The sequence below is a fragment of the Doryrhamphus excisus genome, linkage group LG13 (assembly GCF_037039965.1).
Source record: "Doryrhamphus excisus strain RoL-2023G ecotype Guam linkage group LG13, RoL_Dexc_Guam_v1.1, whole genome shotgun sequence".
NCBI classification, from domain to species: Eukaryota; Metazoa; Chordata; class Actinopteri; order Syngnathiformes; family Syngnathidae; genus Doryrhamphus; species Doryrhamphus excisus.
The window spans coordinates 3,224,981-3,243,499 of record NC_136369.1 but is presented as its reverse complement, the minus strand read 5'-3'; the positions used below and the strand labels follow the sequence as shown (position 1 = coordinate 3,243,499).

Below are 18,519 nucleotides of genomic sequence, written 5' to 3'. Positions count from 1 at the left end.
AACATAAATATGAAGCATCAGTAATACTGTCTACTCTATATTACTGTTATTGATGTTATGCTTGCTCAGCTATTAGCTAACTGTCATTAGCAAACTGTAGCTAGCTAATGTTAGCTAGAGTAGAGGCAATGAGCACTAAATACTTATAAATATGACTACAAATCATTCAAATTACAAAGACAAAACCACAAATTTACTAGTAATATGTAATAGGAGTATAAATACCAACATAAATATGAAGCATCAGCAATACTGTCTACTCTATATTACTGTTGATGTTTTACTTGCTCAGCTATTAGCTAACTGTCATTAGCAAACTGTAGCTAGCTAATGTTAGCTACAGTAGAGGCAATGAGCACTAAATACCTATAAATATGACTACAAATCATTCAAATTACAAAGACAAAACCGCAAAGTTGCTAGTAATATGTAATAGGAGTATGAATACAAACAAAAACATAAAGATCACCTTAGAGTTCTTAGAGCTGCAGTCTTTGCTGACCTCAAATCTCCATGGCCACCATTGAACTGTTCACAACTTTATTCCACAAAAACAGATGTATGGTGGCACCCCTAAATAATCATGTATTGGAAAAATATTTTGTATGTGTTGTTTCTACATATATTGGAACACTTTTAGTACCCAGCCATATCAAAATTCAATAATTGTGTTTTTTGATGCACCCTAATATACATATATATATATGATTTCACAGAGAGATGGTATATGAACATGTTTCCACGCAGTCTTTCCAGTAAGAAAAGATGTCAAAAGGCACATTGCTAAAGCACAGGAAGTGAGAAGAAACACATAACCAGCTGGATAAAATGACTTGACTCAAACAATTAATAAACCCATTAATTGAGCAGGAACCTATCCCCGCTTGGTTCTCGCAATCCAGCATTCCCACAACCCTGCAAATCATCAAAAAATTGCCATTTTGTGCTGATAATCGAAATAACCTGGTTGTTTATTTATGGAAAACCATTGGATTTCTCTCCTTGAGAAAGTATTTATATACGGTGAATAAGCTTGATATTTACACGCTGACTTGCGCATCGCCAACGAACACAATTAAAACACCTACATCATATACATCAATATAATACTTTTTGTACTAATTACAATAAATACTAATACTTTAATAATAATTAACTAATAATTAAATACTAATTGTTATATTGATATCGGTTATAACAAATTACTACTTATTACGATACTATTTTCATTTCCCGGCAAATTTCTAGTCTTTTATGATATAATTAGTTCTGTTAGTACGATACCCGGTTATTATGATAATCCGGTTACTAGGATGCCCTTTTCATCTCCCGCCAGCCAATTTGGTCTGCTTATATCGATACAAAAGCAGCTTAAATCAATCTTTGCTTAAGGATTTCAATACCAAAAAAGAACACGGCGAACGGCTGCTTCCAGTCAACTTTATTTTTCACACTTCCACCACCAGAGCGGAGCACACACACCGATTCCCGCACTTCCTGGTTCACAGGTCATGCTCAACCCGCCCCACATAGCTGGCCAAACACATGCCTGTATAGAATCTATACACACAAGAGAAACCACGAACGCAGTTGGTTCTTCTGTTGCAGGCATGTGTTTGGCCAGCTATGTGGGGCGGGTTGAGCATGACCTGTGAACCAGGAAGTGCGGGAATCGGTGTGTGTGCTGTGCTCTGGTGGTGGAAGTGTGAAAAATAAAGTTGACTGGAAGCAGCCGTTCGCCGTGTTCTTTTTTGGTATTGAAATCCTTAAGCAAAGATTGATTTAAGCTGCTCGACATTATACTATAGAACAATGTCGAGTGCATTATTGCCCATTTTTAATGCAGTTCGGCGCAGGATCGGATACATGGATAGTCCGGTTATATCGGTATTTTTCCCGACTCCCGAGAATATCGATATAACGAGACTTTACTGTACACTGTATGTGTGGAACAAAAAAGTAAATGCACCACATGGACTATGCCAGTATCGGAATTGACACTACACAGTAGTATACACAGCAATCAATAATATTTGAATATGCAAATCCTTTGCAAACAGGAAGTGAGCCATCATTGTCTCGAGGCCTTTATAGAGTTTTAGTTCCCTTATTGAGTCTGATGAATGAGCCACAGTAGAAGAAACACCTCCTAATAGTGTGTGTGTAGTATTCCAAACTATGGCAAGGAATGTGACCAGATTCCTCAGGAATGTCATCCAGTTAGTGTATAATTCAACATCGAGTATGTGGGCTCACCTGTACATGAAAGGTGCGACGGTGGCCATGTTGGGGTGGCTGTGGTGCTGTTGGTTCTGAGGTAGCTGCACGCTGACAGTGTTGCTGGCTGTGCTCTGTGTATTGCCTCCTCCGGCCACAGTGGCGGAGCCGGTCCTTCCCTCTGTGGGATGCAGGCTGGAGGTAGTGCTGGAGTGTTTGCTGTCCTTTTCTGAAGGACCTCGGTGCATGGCCAGACCTCCAGCTAGCTTCATGCTTCGTGGTCTCTCCCCGGCCTCCTTTGTCCCCACTGAAGAGGCTTTACCCCCAAGTGGGATTTTGCCTCCTGGCTTTGGTATTCCACTGTGTGCAGGGGTGGAATTGTCCTTTTTGGCCGTTTTTCCCCCTTTGGGAATGAAGCTGGCAATTTTCGAGGTCTTTTTGTTTGAGCTGTCCATGTCTCCACCAACAGGTGGAGACATTTCCTCCTTAGGCTCCTCTCCCCTGAGTTCTGTCCTGTCCTGCATGGACAGACGTTTTCCCACTTCCTTCCCTTTTTCTTTCTCCTTCCCCCTCTCCTTGTCTTTCTCAGGGCCTTTGACGGAGCTCTTTTTGGCTGTCAGAGCTCTGCTGAACGTCCGCTGGGCGATGCCTCTCAAGGCAATTTTGGGGCTACTGGCAGTCGTGGCGACATGACTACCTGCTGTGGGAGCAGCTCCATTAGTGGTTCCATTCATTCCCGGGCGGATGTTGCCATCATCTTCTTCAAGAGGGTCAGTGTTTGAGCCCGTCTCGGCTCTCTCTACCTGCATGCTGGGTGCCACATTGTCATTCTGTGCACCCATTCCATTGGACGAGGAGGAGGATTTAGAGCTTCCTTTGCTGTTAAAGAGCTTAAGCTTCTCCAGCATTGACTTTTGCGTGACAGCCTTAGGAGGCGCTTCCGATCCCAAAGCAGCCTTACAGGAGGTCTCCTGTTTTGTTGATTGCATGGCTGACGTGGGGCTGCTATTGGAGGTCGGGGCTTGGGAGGTGTGTTTGGAGCTCATCGACTTGCTCTTCCAAGGCTTGCTGTTGCTGTTGGGGTGGGGGATGGCTGTGGAGGACGGAGAAGAGGACGAGGAAGATGTGGTCAGTATCAGGGCAGAGGTAGTGGCAGGGATACTGGTGGAGGAGCTGATGGTGACTGCAGTCGACACCGCATTCTCATTCGTCATCAGCAAAGGCTGTGAGGTCATGCCCTCTGAGGAATCTGCATCAGTAAACACAAACATGGTACTCGTTAGTAAAACAGAAAAGTAGAAATGAGCAGGATCAGCATTCGGTAGTAAGTCAGGACGAAGAAACTACAGTCAAACCTTATATGGCCTGGAGGTGCCCTCAGCTGGTGTAGCAAAAATGTCATTATTTTCCTTTGAGCAAGCCACTAACATTGTTAAACCCCCCGCTGCACTAACAATGAGAGGCTCCCATCACAAACTGTTTAAAAAAACAACAAAGTGCAGCTTCAAGTGCTTTAAAGTGCCCAATTAGCCATGCTAGCAGTTAGCAATCATAAAAGTGGGTCAAGTCGTTAATAGTTGGCATCCCACTGGAAGCAGCTGAATGAGAGGAGCAGTTGTGATAATGGAGTAGGCAGTGGGGAATAAAAAGCACCGGGAGGGCAGGTTCGGATGAGTGGAACTTTGATGTGGGTCAGAGAGGTTGGTCTGTGCTCGCCATGAATGGGCTCATCATCAGTGCCAGTCAGCGTGGAACAGTGTGGGGGGGGTCCAAATGGTTGTTGTCATGACTGAACTGAAACTAGTGACAAGGACTGCTCCAGTTAAGCAGCTAAGTACAGAGAACACTGGACAAGCACACTTGGCCATATGCAGCATTTAAAGGGGAAGTACACTTTTTGAGGAATGTTGCCCATCATTCACATGAACATGTATTTCTTTCACTTTTCTGTGCATTATAACACAAGAAAACGTGTTAATTTCAGCTAGCTTACAATGCTGTCATTTCGACTTTGAAACCCTCTAACAACATTGCAAGGTTTATGCATGCTGTATTCATGCATGACCACGCACACTGATAACATGTAATAGTTGCAGTATCTTGCCGTATTTTAATGATTTAAAACACCACCGAAACGTATTTTCGAGGCGCATTGATACACATACTTATGCTAGTTCTGTTAACAATCTGCTACAATAATAACATCGCTGTATCTCGGTTAATATACAAGTCAGTTATGCTAATGGTACACTGTTGTCGTTGTTTTTTTTTAGGGCTTTGCTTTACCAGCAAAATAAGTATTTCCCATGATACCCGTTGCTAGCAAGCTGATATAAACTTGTTTTCTCGCGCTAGAATGAACAGAGAAGGGAAATAAATATGTCTTAATGTTTCACATAAGAATTGTGAATGATGGGCAAATTTCCAAAAAAAGTGCAGTTCCCCTTTAAGTAATGGTCTTCACTTACATTGTGAAGTCAAAGTGAATGGCAAATGTAAATTTAGGATAAGGATCATGTGACAGGAATGATGATGACCAATTAAAGCTGAGTGATGAAATAAAACATGAACATTTTAGGGTGAAAATAAGCTTTGAATTGTATGTTTTCTCAATGCTGCTTAGGTTGGCGACTTTATCAAAAATAGTTTTTGGAATGAAGATCGTTTGGAAAGAGATTCCTGTCATAATTTCTCCATTTGTTTTTGTCCCACAACAGGTTTCCTTTATCTAGCTATTATAAAAATACTCTTTGTAAAGAATGGTTATATGATGGGGCTGCACGGTGGTCGAGTGGTTAGCGCGCAGACCTCACAGCTAGGAGACCCGAGTTCAATTCCACCCTCGGCCATCTCTGTGTGGAGTTTGCATGTTCTCCCCGTGCATGCGTGGGTTTTCTCCGGGTACTCCGGTTTCCTCCCACATTCCAAAAACATGCTAGGTTAATTGGCGACTCCAAATATGAATGTGAGTGTGAATGGTTGTTTGTCTATATGTGCCCTGTGATTGGCTGGCGACCAGTCCAGGGTGTAAGCCGCCTCTCGCCCGAAGCTGGGATAGGCTCCAGCACCCCCTACGACCCTCGTGAGGATAACTGGTAGAAAATGAATGAATGAATGGTTATACGATCACACGATTGGTCTATGACCTAATGACCGGGTATAGCCTGGGGCAAGAAAAGCCAGAAACGAGTGGAGTGGTCTTTTCTTGGAACATGTTGGAAGAATTAAAACTTAACTGCCTAATTACAGCACTCATTAGAAATTAAAATAATGAGCTGAAAATGAGGAGGGGAAGCTGGTGGCAAAAGAGCGTCAGCCCACCACAACGCTTCCTGCCAGTCGTATAAACACATCCCGCCCTCTCATTGGGTGTCAGGGTCAGTCCGGCGGGTCTCTTCTCTCACGGCCTTCCGATAACATCAACACATTCGGGAAAACAACCCAAGCAGACTCAAAGCACTTTCCTTTGCCCTCCTGTCATACTTGTGTCTCTCTGCATATTAAAACCATGTCATTTCATGTCCAAGTGTCACATGGACGTGCATTTCAAGGTTAGCACTGAGGGATTGTGTGTTTGATCATGTGTTATTGCAATACCGTTGCAAGGTTGAAGGCCAGAACTCCAATGACAACCTTGGAACTATGTAACCAGTTTTGCACACAAGGAGTAAATGCATTAGCGTTAGCTGACAGTGTTTAGACATCACAAGCAGCACGGCTCCTCTCGTGGTTGTGTTGATCATGAGACAATAAGTTCAAGTATTTTAGTCCGGATGTTGATTGAAAAAGGCCCAACTTCTACACAGGTTGCACTCTTACAGAATGTACAACAGGGGTCTCAAACTTAATTTACCTCAGAGCCGCTGGAGGTAGAGTCTGACGGAGACTGGGACGCATCAAGTATTGGGAGTAGGGCTAGGAATTATAGGTTATCACATGATTTGTCTGGTATCAGGCCTGGTATCAGGCCTGGTATCATGCCCCCAAGTGTCATGATACTGGGCCCGATACCAGACACACCATGTGATGATCTTATTATCACATACTATTTAATCATGAGCTTATTATAACATACTATTTAATCAAAAGACCATTTTGTTCCCAGAAAATGTTCAGTTTATTACATGTATTGTATATCTAATGTATATCTAAACAGTGTAAACACAATAATTGCAAAAATATTACAACAATAATATTTTATCAACAGTCTTATCTTATCAATGTCGGACAATTAAAGTTCCATTAATCAAGTTTGGGTTTTTTGGTGACTTGTGCACTGTTCTCTGATTGGTTGTTTCACAGGCACGATACCAGAGCAGCGCGCTCTGAGTGGACAGCTACGGGGGCTGATACTGGACATGGTTAAACTCTATATTTTATCAGTATCACTGCCCTGGGCTTTGACACAGTATCATTTCGGCCTTTTCCCGTATCATTCATGGGCGGTTTCTAGGGTACAGGGCCAATTAATACTGTAGTATGTGATAATCCCTGGGTATATCTCATGATACGACATGCGATACACAGCTCACAATAGCAATAATATCTTGATACATTGACAGAAAGAAATAATTTCATTGTTTATATTTTGCTGCAAGTATATTTTTACCCATTTTTTAAGTGACTTCCTCACTATTAGTTCAGTGTATTATGTGTGCATCTTACAAGTAACACTGGCTTGTCTCACTGGTTCACCGCAAAACGGTTTGAGACGGTGGGACTTTTACAATCCAAGAAACAATACCATAAACAATTGCAGCCACATTTTTAATATTGATTATTGTCTTTTCATATTATTATTTTAGCAACATTTTTACAAATGTTTGAAAATAGCCCTGGCATTCTTTGGCGTGTCCCTTGCTGAAAAAAGTTTGGACAGCCTTGTGTTAGGGTCTCTAAAAGTCTCCAATAATACCCAAAAACATTTGCTTTTTTGAAAAAGACAATCTACAGTAAAGTCTCGTTATATCGATATCGGTTATATCAAAGTACTGCTTATTACGATACTATTTTCATTTCCCGGCAAATTTCTAGTCTTTTATGATATAATTAGTTCCGTTAGTACGATACCCGGTTATTATGATAATCCGGTTACTAGGATGCCCTTTTCATCTCCCGCCAGCCAATTTGGTTGCAATTCTGTTGCAGGCATGTGTTTGGCCAGCTATGTGGGGGTGGTTGAGCATGACCTGTGAACCAGGAAGTGCGGGAATCGGTGTGTGTGCTGTGCTCTGGTGGTGGAAGTGTGAAAAATAAAGTTGACTGGAAGCAGCCGTTCGCCGTGTTCTTTTTTGGTATTGAAATCCTTAAGCAAAGATTGATTTAAGCTGCTCGACATGTCGAGTGCATTATTGCCCACTTTTAATGCAGTTCGGTGCAGGATCGGATATATCGACAGTCCGGTTATATCGATATTTTTTCCGACTCCCGACAATATCGATATAACGAGACTTTACTGTATATGTGTCTGAATACTGCCTAAATATAAGCTTGCAACAACAGACCCTCCTGCTTCGACTTCTTATTCTCTGGGAGACCAGGTATGACGCATCGCCATCTACTGGACAGTAGTAGTTTTAAAGACAAGCTACACAGACAGTCCCATCATAATGTGTTTAAAAGCAAAGGCAAAATAAAAAAGTGGGAAATAAAAAAAGGTCTTTCCTAAATTTAATTTGTAAGGATAAACTTGTCCAAAATATAACACAATTCATTAATTAATTAGCATTTACATGTTAACTACAACAAAAGCTTTTGCCTGCAGGTGTTTGATTACGTACAACATTTCAAATGCTGGCTTGACCTCCCCCTTCTCGCCGCTCAGTTATTGTGCCCCAAAAAGTGAGAAAGACAGGCGGCCTTTGTGTGAAGATGGGAAAAAAAAAAAAAAACTTTGAAGAGTTTCTCCACATGAATAAACGCAAACAGTGATGCTACAGCCTATCAAGAAGGCTATTCATTCTGCAAGGGAAACAGCTTAACAAATTAAAACACATGCACACGCATGCACAAATGCATGGCCCCACAAACTCCTCTTTGTGACCCCGGACTCTGTCACTTCATGTTCATGCAGAACAGAAGAGAAGATTCAGGTCGCTTTCACTCATGCACAGCCGTAAGGTGAGTGAGTCCATTCTGGTGTCAGAGCCAATGTCACAGATCTGAGATGGACACACAATGCAAGCTGCAGGTGTCTCTTTAGCTCAACCTGCAGCAGCACTTCCTCACAAGATGCATATCGATATCAACAGCAACATGAGGCATGAACTACTCATTGCAATATTCCTATACGGAGCTGCTCTGTACACACATAAATAGCAAATGTTGCAACCGCTTCAACAAACCGGTAAAACTGACTCAACCAGTTACAAACGGTTAAAAAACACCTGTCTCACTAACTTGCACATGAAAAAAAGAACTTTTGTTTAAGTGCTAGTGGACAAACCTCTTGAGTGCAGCAAGATATCCAAGCAGAGCAGAGTGAGGATGGACAGCACAGTGCCAAACAATGACCACACATCCTCAGGCATTGAGAGGAGTGGTGTGCTATGGTAAGGAGGAGGGACTTGGCAGCATGTCGGGGGGGGGGGGCAACCGGTTATTATCATCCTAGTGCTGCCAATCAGACATGCTGCTCTAGTATTAACAAGCTAACAGAGCAGCTTTCACCGACGTTCAAGGTTGGTTCTGGTAATTTGCAGGGTAAATCCGGGAAGCTATTCTATCTTAATCTAATACTTATAATATCATTTCAACTGTAATCATTCTTGTAATTACCTCTTTTATCCAGATCCTCACCAAAACAAATGGACCTACATTGATACATGTGTGACCACTAAAGGTTTTGGCAAAAAATTTTGAGAACGGCACAAAATGTGCTCCAACAGGTTTTATGATATCAATTTGCATGACCTCCAGAATGTTATGAATCATGATCAAATTAAAATTAATTAACTGGCATCATCAAGAACTTCAAGGAGAGAGGCTCAATTGTTGTGTAGAAGGAGTCTGGGTGTCCAAGAAAGTCCATCAAGCCTATGGACTGATTCTGAAAGTTGGTGTAGCACGCAGACGTCTGCATGCACCGTAAACCTTTTTCTCTGATGAACCCCCTTGCCAATTGTTTGGGGCATCCAGAAAAAAGCTTGTCTGGAGAAGAAAAAGTGAGTCCTGTGTCATGCCAACAGTAGGTCATCATCACATCATTCACGGCATGCCCAGAACACCTCACCAGGGAGGCATCCAGGAGGCATCGGAACTAGATGCCCCAGTCACCTCAACTGGCTGCTCTCTGTATTTATCCGCAATCTCGTTCTTTCGGTCACGACCTAAATCTCATGACCATAGGTGAGTGTGGGAACATAGATTGACCGATAAATTGAGAGCTTTGCCTTCCGACTCAGCTCCCTTTTCACCACGACGGTCCAGTACAGCAACCACATTACTGCAGGCACTGCATCGATCCGCCGATCGACATGACGCTCCCAACTTCCCTCACTTGTGAACAAGACACCGCGATACTTGAACTCCTCCATTCGGGGCAGGACCTCATTCCCAACCCGGAGGAAGCACTCCAACCTCTTCCGACCATGGCCTTTGGAGGTGCCGAGTCCCATCCCAGAAACTTCACACTCAGATGCAAACCCTCCTTGAAGAGGCCATCAGCACCACATCATCCGCAATTATGAACAAAACCTTAGCTCAACTTACTGCTGGCAATGCAAACCAAGCTCCTGCTCCGGTTGTAAAAGGACCAAATGCAACCAATCCCGTATAATCCCAGAGCACCCCCCAAAGGATGCCGCAAGGGACACGGTCGGATGCCTTTTCCAAGTTCACAAAGCACATGAAGACCAGTTGGGCAAACTCCAATGCACCCACCAGCAAGGGCGTAGAGCAGGTCCAGTGTTCCTACCGCATTGAACTTCTTGTAGCAGAGGTTCAACCAATGGCGCCCTGGAATAGACTTTCCCAGGAGTGTGATCCGCCTATAGTTGGAACACACCCTCTGGTCACCCTTCTTTAAAGAGGGGGACCACTACCTGCCGATCCAAAGATACTGTTTGCGACTTCCACGCAATATTGAAGAGACATGTCAGCCAAGGCAGTCCCTTAACATCCAGAGTCATCCAGAGTCAGAACCGCTAGTGTCTAATACAGGGTAATGAGTTTAGACCGTGAACACTAACACAGTCTATATAAAGTCTTGGTCTACTCAGCGGTGACAGAAGTTATTTAAACAATAGTTCAAGTAAATATACTGCAAACCCACTCACTGTGTATGCAACAGCACGGTCACATGTGTCCAACTCATAAAACTGGGTCAGAGAAGTTTGAAATATATGCAGTACATGACAGCAAATGGTTCAATGGGTGAAACAATTTTAATGTCATGCCTATCATGAGTATTCTTGGTTGTTTTCTATGCAATTATGTTTCATTTCCAGTATATGACCATTTCTATTACAAGACATAATGGAGTATTGGTAAAAGTCGACTGAAATATATAGAGATGACGATGTTCAGAGCTTCAGTGATTGTGGATTTGCACCACATGCTTGCCTACCTTTGTTCACCTGTGAGTTGGCTTTGGTCTTGTCACTGAAGGCCTGGCTGCGTCTGTTCCCAGTACCACTGAGCGAGCTTCTCGGAGTGATGTCACCGCCTGCAGTGGACACCCTCGCCGTGGGGCCAGGAAGTCTGATCGGGAATGAAAGTGTACAGGAGAAAACAGAAGTAATTATATAGAAATTAATAAGCAGGGTAAAACCCTCACCATTTGCTTTGAATTGAGACTAAAAATCGGCAAGCAAAAAACATTTTTTTTAAATCTATATAAATAGAAGAGCTATACAGTACATTCCCACCTTTTACAGGGTGTACCCCTCCTTAGACACTCTTTGGGTAATTTAGGTTGACTGAGAAGGTTCATGACTGGTCAATGTTTTCACCATTTGTGGGTAATGGCTCTCACTGTGCTTCACTGGAGTCCCAAAGCTTTAGAAATGGATTTATAACCTTTTCCAGACTGATAGATATCAATCAATCAATCTTTTTCACACCAATGTATGGAAGTTTCACTTTGGTGTCACTTTTGTAACTATGGTGCATTCAAGGAATGCTGAACAAAGAGCAACGAAATATCAACGCTTTCCAAAAAAACATCATAATTGTATGATCACATATGTATACTTACTTTGGGTGAATGAGAATAAAAAAACTGCCTATTTCTGAGAATACAAATAAAAATACAGTAAAGTCTCGTTATATCGATATTCTCGGGAGTCGGAAAAAATACCGATATAACCGGACTATCCATATATCCGATCCTGCGCCGAACTGCATTAAAAGTGGGCGGATCTTTGATATGGCATGTAATTTTCTCCTTGAGTTCATGGATTGCGTATCTAGCATGCTTTTGTACTACAATACATTTTGTACTACAGTAAATAAAAATAAACTTACGCTGTAGTGATTACCGGTTACCGGGACATAATTCACCCCGGAACTATCGATAGGGAAGGTGTTGCCACCCGGAGGGGTAGGCGCGAGGGACGGGTGTTTTCCGCTGTGTGTGCTGCACTCTGGTGGTGGAAGTGTGAAAAATAAAGTTGACTGGAAGCAGCCGTTCGCCGTGTTCTTTTTTGGTATTGAAATCCTTAAGCAAAGATTGATTTAAGCTGCTTTTGTATCGATATAAGCAGACCAAATTGGCTGGCGGGAGATGAAAAGGGCATCCTAGTAACCGGATTATCATAATAACCGTGTATCGTACTAACGGAGCTAATTATATCATAAAAGACTAGAAATTTGCCGGGAAATGAAAATAGTATCGTAATAAGTAGTAATTCGTTTTAACCGATATCGATATAACAAGACTTTACTGTAATGCAAATGCTGACTTGCCAGTATGAGGAAATCCACTGTATTTAACACATTTAAAACATTCCCACAATAAAAACAATACTAATAGCATCAATTTTTTTTTAGCTACCCATTAATACATTATCATTCTAAAAGTATATTCAAACATAAACTCAAAAACAAGGATCAAGTCAGTCAAAGTGTGGAGCATGCAGGTACTGTAGATGCACTGAAATAAAAATACAGGGGGAGGAAGGCGGCATTTGTCGGACATAGGTGTTTTCTGCATCCACTGACAATGCAGGCAAGAATGAAAAAAAGTATTCAAGTACACCCAAAATATGGCAATAAAATGTTTGGACAGAGTGAAAGTTAAAGGGGACCTATTAATGCTCTTTTTTCGACCCTTTGTATTGAGTTGTGTTCTCCGATAGAGCAGCTACACACAATAACCTGCGCAGAAAACATTTTAGATTTTGTAGAATCTGTACCTGTTCAAGCTGTATTTCCTTTGATTTGTGCGTTCTACCAAAACGGTCTGTTTTAATTTATTTCACTCTCGCCCCCCCCATGCGGGCATGCCCACTCCACTGTGATTGGTCACAAGTGCTTACTAAGTATGAACCATATAAAGTCCACACCTCTGTGACATCACAAAGGGACATTTTTACCACGCCTTTTGAAACTGAGCGTTTAGAGCAGGGGTCTCAAACATGCGGCCCACGGGCCAAATGTGGCCCGCAGGACACTAGTTTGAGGCCCCCGCCTTGATATGAAAGTTTAATGTTAGTGCGGCCCGTGCAAGTTTGATATGGATGCTGTATGGTATCATGTACCCAGAAAAAATTATTACGTTTGATTAATGTTCATGTTAAAGGTTAAATAACTGTTAATAGTTATCCTCCCTATCCGTGTGGAAGTGGTAAGTTTTTGGCTATTTAAGTTTAAAGGAAATAACTTGAAGGCTACCGTTTAGGTCGCTAGCTCTCTAGTTTGCGAGTTAGCATGTGTCTCAAGACCCTGCAGTTGAGCAATATGTTGTAAATAAAAAGAGTATAAATGTGACTATAGTCGTGTTTTGTCATGTCTACAGGGTTCTAATAATGCTTTGTTCATTTTAATCTGAAAAAATTATTTGTCTACCCACCAACTATATGTGGTTTCTTACGTTTTTATTATTTGCCGTTTTATTATTATTATTATATTTATTTATTACTGATTGATTTTCTTTATTCTTGATTCGTTTATTTATTTTTCATCTGATTGTGTGTAGAAAAATAAAAAGTAAGATATATGAGAACAGTGGAATGTTTTATCAGAGCTTTTCTTGTAGAAAATCGAAACCAAAGCAAAGTTTATTTATTTTTCTGTTTTTAATAAATGCGTTTTTTTTTTTTTTTTTGGAAAACCTGATTGTTGATTTACTTGGCCTCGAAATAAAATAATATTTATCAGTTGCTAAGCTTATAATCAAAATATCTGCTCCTTCCCCAAAGACTAAGAATAAACAAGACGCTGAATAGATATGTATTTATCTTCAAACCGATTTTCACACCTTTATATCCAAAGGTGTCTCTCTAGCCTGAGCCCATAGGAACTTAATGAAATGCTAATTCACCAGCAGCATCATTGTCATTCAGAGACTGCCAGGCGGATGCAGATAAGAATTTTATGAATTCCTAATAAAACTCTCATTTCCGATGTGCCTTTCACGTTGTCTGACAAAGCCCCTGCCTGCAAGTTCATATGGTTTATCATCAAAGGTGTAATAAGTGGCCTAAAATCATTTCCCCCCGAAAAAACATTAAAAAACAACAAACACACAGAAAAAGCCTGAAACAAAACGCAAAACAACAAAATTGCTGCCTGTGTTACATTTGTGCACACAAACAATACAAATATTACCAAACAAAAAATGCACAAAAATGCCAATCCAAGCAGCTAAATATGTAAATCATAATATATATATATAGTATAATAAAGTATTTTCTCTCTGAAATACCTACATTTCAGTAAGAACACTTTAGGGGTACCAAAGTCTTGTAGTTACACATGTGGACCAGAAGATGGAGTAACCACATTATTTTGCACAGCAGTTGTTTGCAGCAGGTGCAATGCAGAAATCTGGGGTGAGGAGCATGCAAAAACCAAAACCAAAACACACACACATACTCCCATGTATGGCTGGGCATGCGGAAACATTTGCAAATGCAAAAAAAAAAAAACAGAATCTGATTTTGAATGACACACCTTGTGAATGGTACAGACGCTCTCAGTTAATAATTAATGCTGCATTATATGGGTGTGTGCCTCCCACCCCATGCACAAGCACACACACACACACACACACACTTATTGAAGGGTTATCTAAAGGTCTTCCACAGCCCATTTAGCAACCTGGCTAAATGAGGCATGTCGCTAGACAGACAGAGGAGTCTGAAAACGTTGCCCCGAGATTTCCCTCTTATCACTATAACACTAGCACTCATGCATATTAGATAGTGCTCGTGCTGTAGATTGCCCTTAACCACAGACAGGAAAATAACAAGCGATACAAAATGAAATGCTGTCCATGATTAGGGGCAATGATTACATTACTAGTTCCAGGAATGGGACAGGATAGCAGGTGTGGGAAGGAAAGAGAGGGTGAGCAAGGACACAAGAGAATGACGCTGACCTAGAGGTCTTTTTCTGACCGAGGGAAAACTTGAGTAGTTTACTCTGAGAGCCAATCCTGGAGGGGAAGAAAAGATATGCGAAAGAGGAGTAGAGGTCAGGTTGACAGTTATATATGACAAGAAGTGCGAGCAGGAAGACAGATGTGACCAAATGACTTGGGTTCCACAAAGAGAGAGAAAAATTGCACCCATTCAGTTTCCAACCCTAAGCCTCACCTGGACTGCATGTCGGCCTGCGCTGCTTTCTGGACTGCGGGGGCAGGAGTCCCATGCGTAGACTGGTTGAGCTGAGCCGGGGCGCTGCTCTGCTGGCTCAGGGGAGGGTGAGCACTCCGAAGGTGGCCTGTAGGAGTGAGGCCGGGCTGGGGTTGCTGCCGCTGGGAGTGCTGCTGCTGCTGTTTGTAGCGGGACAGGCTGAAGAAGAGGCCGAGGATGGCTTTTAGATTGCCATTACGGATCTCTGAGGGTAAGACAGACAACATATTGCATCAAAATACTGTAAGGGGAAGGAAAACATTCATTCATTCATTCATTTTCTACCGCTTTTTCCTCACGAGGGTCGCGGGCGTGCTGGAGCCTATCCCAGCTGTCTTTGGGCGAAAGGCGGGGTACACCCTGGACTGGTCGCTAGCCAATCACAGGGCACATATAGACAAACAACCATTCACACTCACATTCATACCTATGGACAATTTGGAGTCGCTAATTAACCTAGCATGTTTTTGAAATGTGGGAGGAAACCGGAGTACCCGGAGAAAACCAACACATGGGGAGAACATGCAAACTCCACACAGAGATGGCCGAGGGTGGAATTGAATAGCTGTGAGGTCTGCGCGCTAACCACTAGACCGCCGTGCCACCCGGGAAGGAAAACAAATATACTGAATTTGCATACAAAATGTGCTTTCAACTATTCGTTTGATGCCACAAAAATTAGATGATATCATTATGACAGTCTTTTCATTTTACATGGGGCAAGTTCGGGCAAGTAGTTCTCACCTTAAGGATTCCCCATGGGCAAGTAATTTTTGTTTTTAACGTAGAGCTCTGCATTACTATAAACATAAACTGTTATTCAATCAGGAAAATGAGGCTTACCCTCTGCAGACAGTCCCTGAATGTTGACTCCTTTGGCTGCCAGGAAACTGAGGCACACGTCGATGTTCTCAATCTGAATAAAAACACACACCTGTAAGAAACTGCAGTTTTCGTGTTGTAATTTGAATGTGAGATGGACAGCAGAGCTCTGTCGACTTGTGCAAGAGCAGCATCATAAACGTACACATGCTTTGCCAGTGGCCTTTGCAATGGCACTATTAAATAAAACAATAAATCATAAGAGTAACTGAAAGTGGTTCATTGTACAATCAAAGTTTACCAACTGGCAAACACACCAGGTAACACTTACAAAACACCGTCAACAGCACATTTTAGTGACCTTTAATTGTCACAGGTGTAACCTAAAGCACATACTGAACAATTATTTTTTTTTTTTGGGGGGGGGCAAAATTCGCACTTTTCCACAAAACAAATAACCTGCTACTGCTGCCACATATCTCAACCGAATCAATCCATTTTAACGTCAACTCATTCAACAAACCGAGAACATTCGTGCTATTCTAAACTTCTCATCATCTTCTGCAATGCAAAATTCCTTTGCTCTACAGAGTTCTAACTGCGTCCACATTTCTCCGGCATTGCCCACTTGGGTAATGGGTAAACATATCTAAACACTAGCACTATCATGCTAGGTGTTAGCATGGTAATGTTAGCATTGTTAGCATGGTAACGTGAGTATACTAGCATTTTTGTAATGTATTTTTGTAAACACAAAGTATCAAAACAAATAGCAATATATGCTTGTTATTAGCATGCTAACGTTAACATGTTAGCATACTACTTTTAGCATACTAGCATTTTTGTTATTTTCATGGGTAGGCACATATAAACACTTGGTACTATCACGCTAGGTGTTAGCATGGTAATGTTAGCATTGTTAGCATGGTAACGTGAGTATACTAGCATTTTTGTAATGTATTTTTGTAAACACAAAGTATCAAAACAAATAGCAATATATGCTTGGTATTAGCATGCTAACGTTAACATGTTAGTGTACTAATTTTAGCATACTAGCATTTTTGTTATTTTCATTGGTAGGCACATATATAAACACTTAGTACTATCATGCTAGGTGTTAGCATGGTAATGTTAGCATTGTTAGCATGGTAACGTGAGCATACTAGCATTTTTGTATTGTATTTTTTGTAAACACAAAGTATCAAAACAAATAGCGATATATGCTTGTTATTAGCATGCTAACGTTAACATGTTAGCATACTAATTTTAGCATACTAGCATTTTTGTTATTTTCATTGGTAGGCACATATATAAACACTTAGTACTATCATGCTAGGTGTTAGCATGGTAATGTTAGCATTGTTAGCATGGTAACGTGAGCATACAAGCATTTTTGTATTGTATTTTTGTAAACACAAAGTATGAAAACAAATAGCAATATATGCTTGGTATTAGCATGCTAACGTTAACATGTTAGCATACTAATTTTAGCATACTAGCATTTTTGTTATTTTCATGGGTAGGCACATACATAAACACTTGGTACTATCATGCTAGGTGTTAGCATGGTAATGTTAGCATTGTTAACATGGTAACGTGAGCATACAAGCATTTTTGTATTGTATTTTTGTAAACACAAAGTATGAAAACAAATAGCAATATATGCTTGTTATTAGCATGCTAACGTTAACATGTTAGCATACTAATTTTAGCATACTAGCAGTTTTGTTATTTTCATGGGTAGGCACATATATAAACACTTAGTACTATCATGCTAGGTGTTAGCATGGTAATGTTAGCATTGTTAGCATGGTAACGTGAGCATACTAGCATTTTTGTATTGTATTTTTGTAAACACAAAGTATGAAAACAAATAGCAATATATGCTTGTTATTAGCATGCTAACGTTAACATGTTAGCATACTAATTTTAGCATACTAGCATTTTTTTCATTTTCATGGGTAGGCACATATATAAACACTTAGTACTATCATGGTAGGTATTACCATTCTAAGTTTAAAACATTCAACTATTTCTCCAGAAGTTCAGCTGAGCTAATCTTCCAAACTATCTCTACAATCATTCTACAAAACTATTCCTACAATCATTCCACATTTCAAATGTCAACGATTCAACAGCTTTTGCCATGCACATTAGTTTTTAATACATTTTCAAAAATCACACAAAAAAACCCTTCTTTCACATTGTTATTATGGGATATTGTGCACAGAATTTTTCAATTATGGAGTGAGGCTCTGACATAACAAAACAAAAAAAAAGTGAATTTAATATTTTCTGAATGCACTATAAATAAACATTTCCTCATAGTTTTGGCTTTACTACATTTTGTTTATAGCACTATTTACATACACACACATATTTGCGGTATGTTATCCCATAATCCTACATACAGTGCATGCTATACTCCAATTAGCAGGACCGCCTTAAGTACTTTTATTGTATTGCAATTGGTTATCCCACTTCCACAGTAACACACACTTCCTACTATTTGATCATCTTGTGATGCTTTATTATCTGACTCATAGAACTCGTGTTGGGCTGGTTGACTAAGTGGGTTCCTAAGTGAGTTGTATCGGCAACGTGACCCGTGCTTGCAGTCTGTGACCTCTGACCCCAGAGCAGCTGTTTGAGTGGCTGACATATGCTGTCTGCCGATGTGACC

General features: G+C 41.0%; 1 protein-coding gene and 1 long non-coding RNA gene across 10 annotated transcripts in view; one reads left to right on the top strand and one right to left on the bottom strand.

Moving 5' to 3' along the window:
• The window catches only part of nav2a (neuron navigator 2a), a 201,212-nt gene that overhangs the window by 55,801 nt on the left and 126,892 nt on the right, over positions 1-18,519 (bottom strand). For 7 of the 9 annotated variants that reach the window (XM_058089756.2, XM_058089757.2, XM_058089753.2 and 4 more), the window contains 5 exons: positions 15,858-15,930; positions 14,976-15,219; positions 14,759-14,815; positions 10,784-10,917; positions 2,257-3,466 (listed from right to left, as the gene is read on the bottom strand). In XM_058089756.2, coding sequence (XP_057945739.2) covers positions 2,257-3,466; positions 10,784-10,917; positions 14,759-14,815; positions 14,976-15,219; positions 15,858-15,930 — 1,718 coding nt within the window. Of the gene's footprint in view, positions 1-2,256; positions 3,467-8,662; positions 8,734-10,783; positions 10,918-14,758; positions 14,816-14,975; positions 15,220-15,857; positions 15,931-18,519 lie in introns of those variants that run through there. The other 2 variants (XM_058089754.2, XM_058089759.2) reach the window with 2 other exon arrangements.
• LOC144901589 (uncharacterized) overlaps positions 1-18,519 on the top strand; it is a 229,652-nt gene that overhangs the window by 166,643 nt on the left and 44,490 nt on the right. The gene's annotated exons all lie outside the window — the stretch shown is intronic.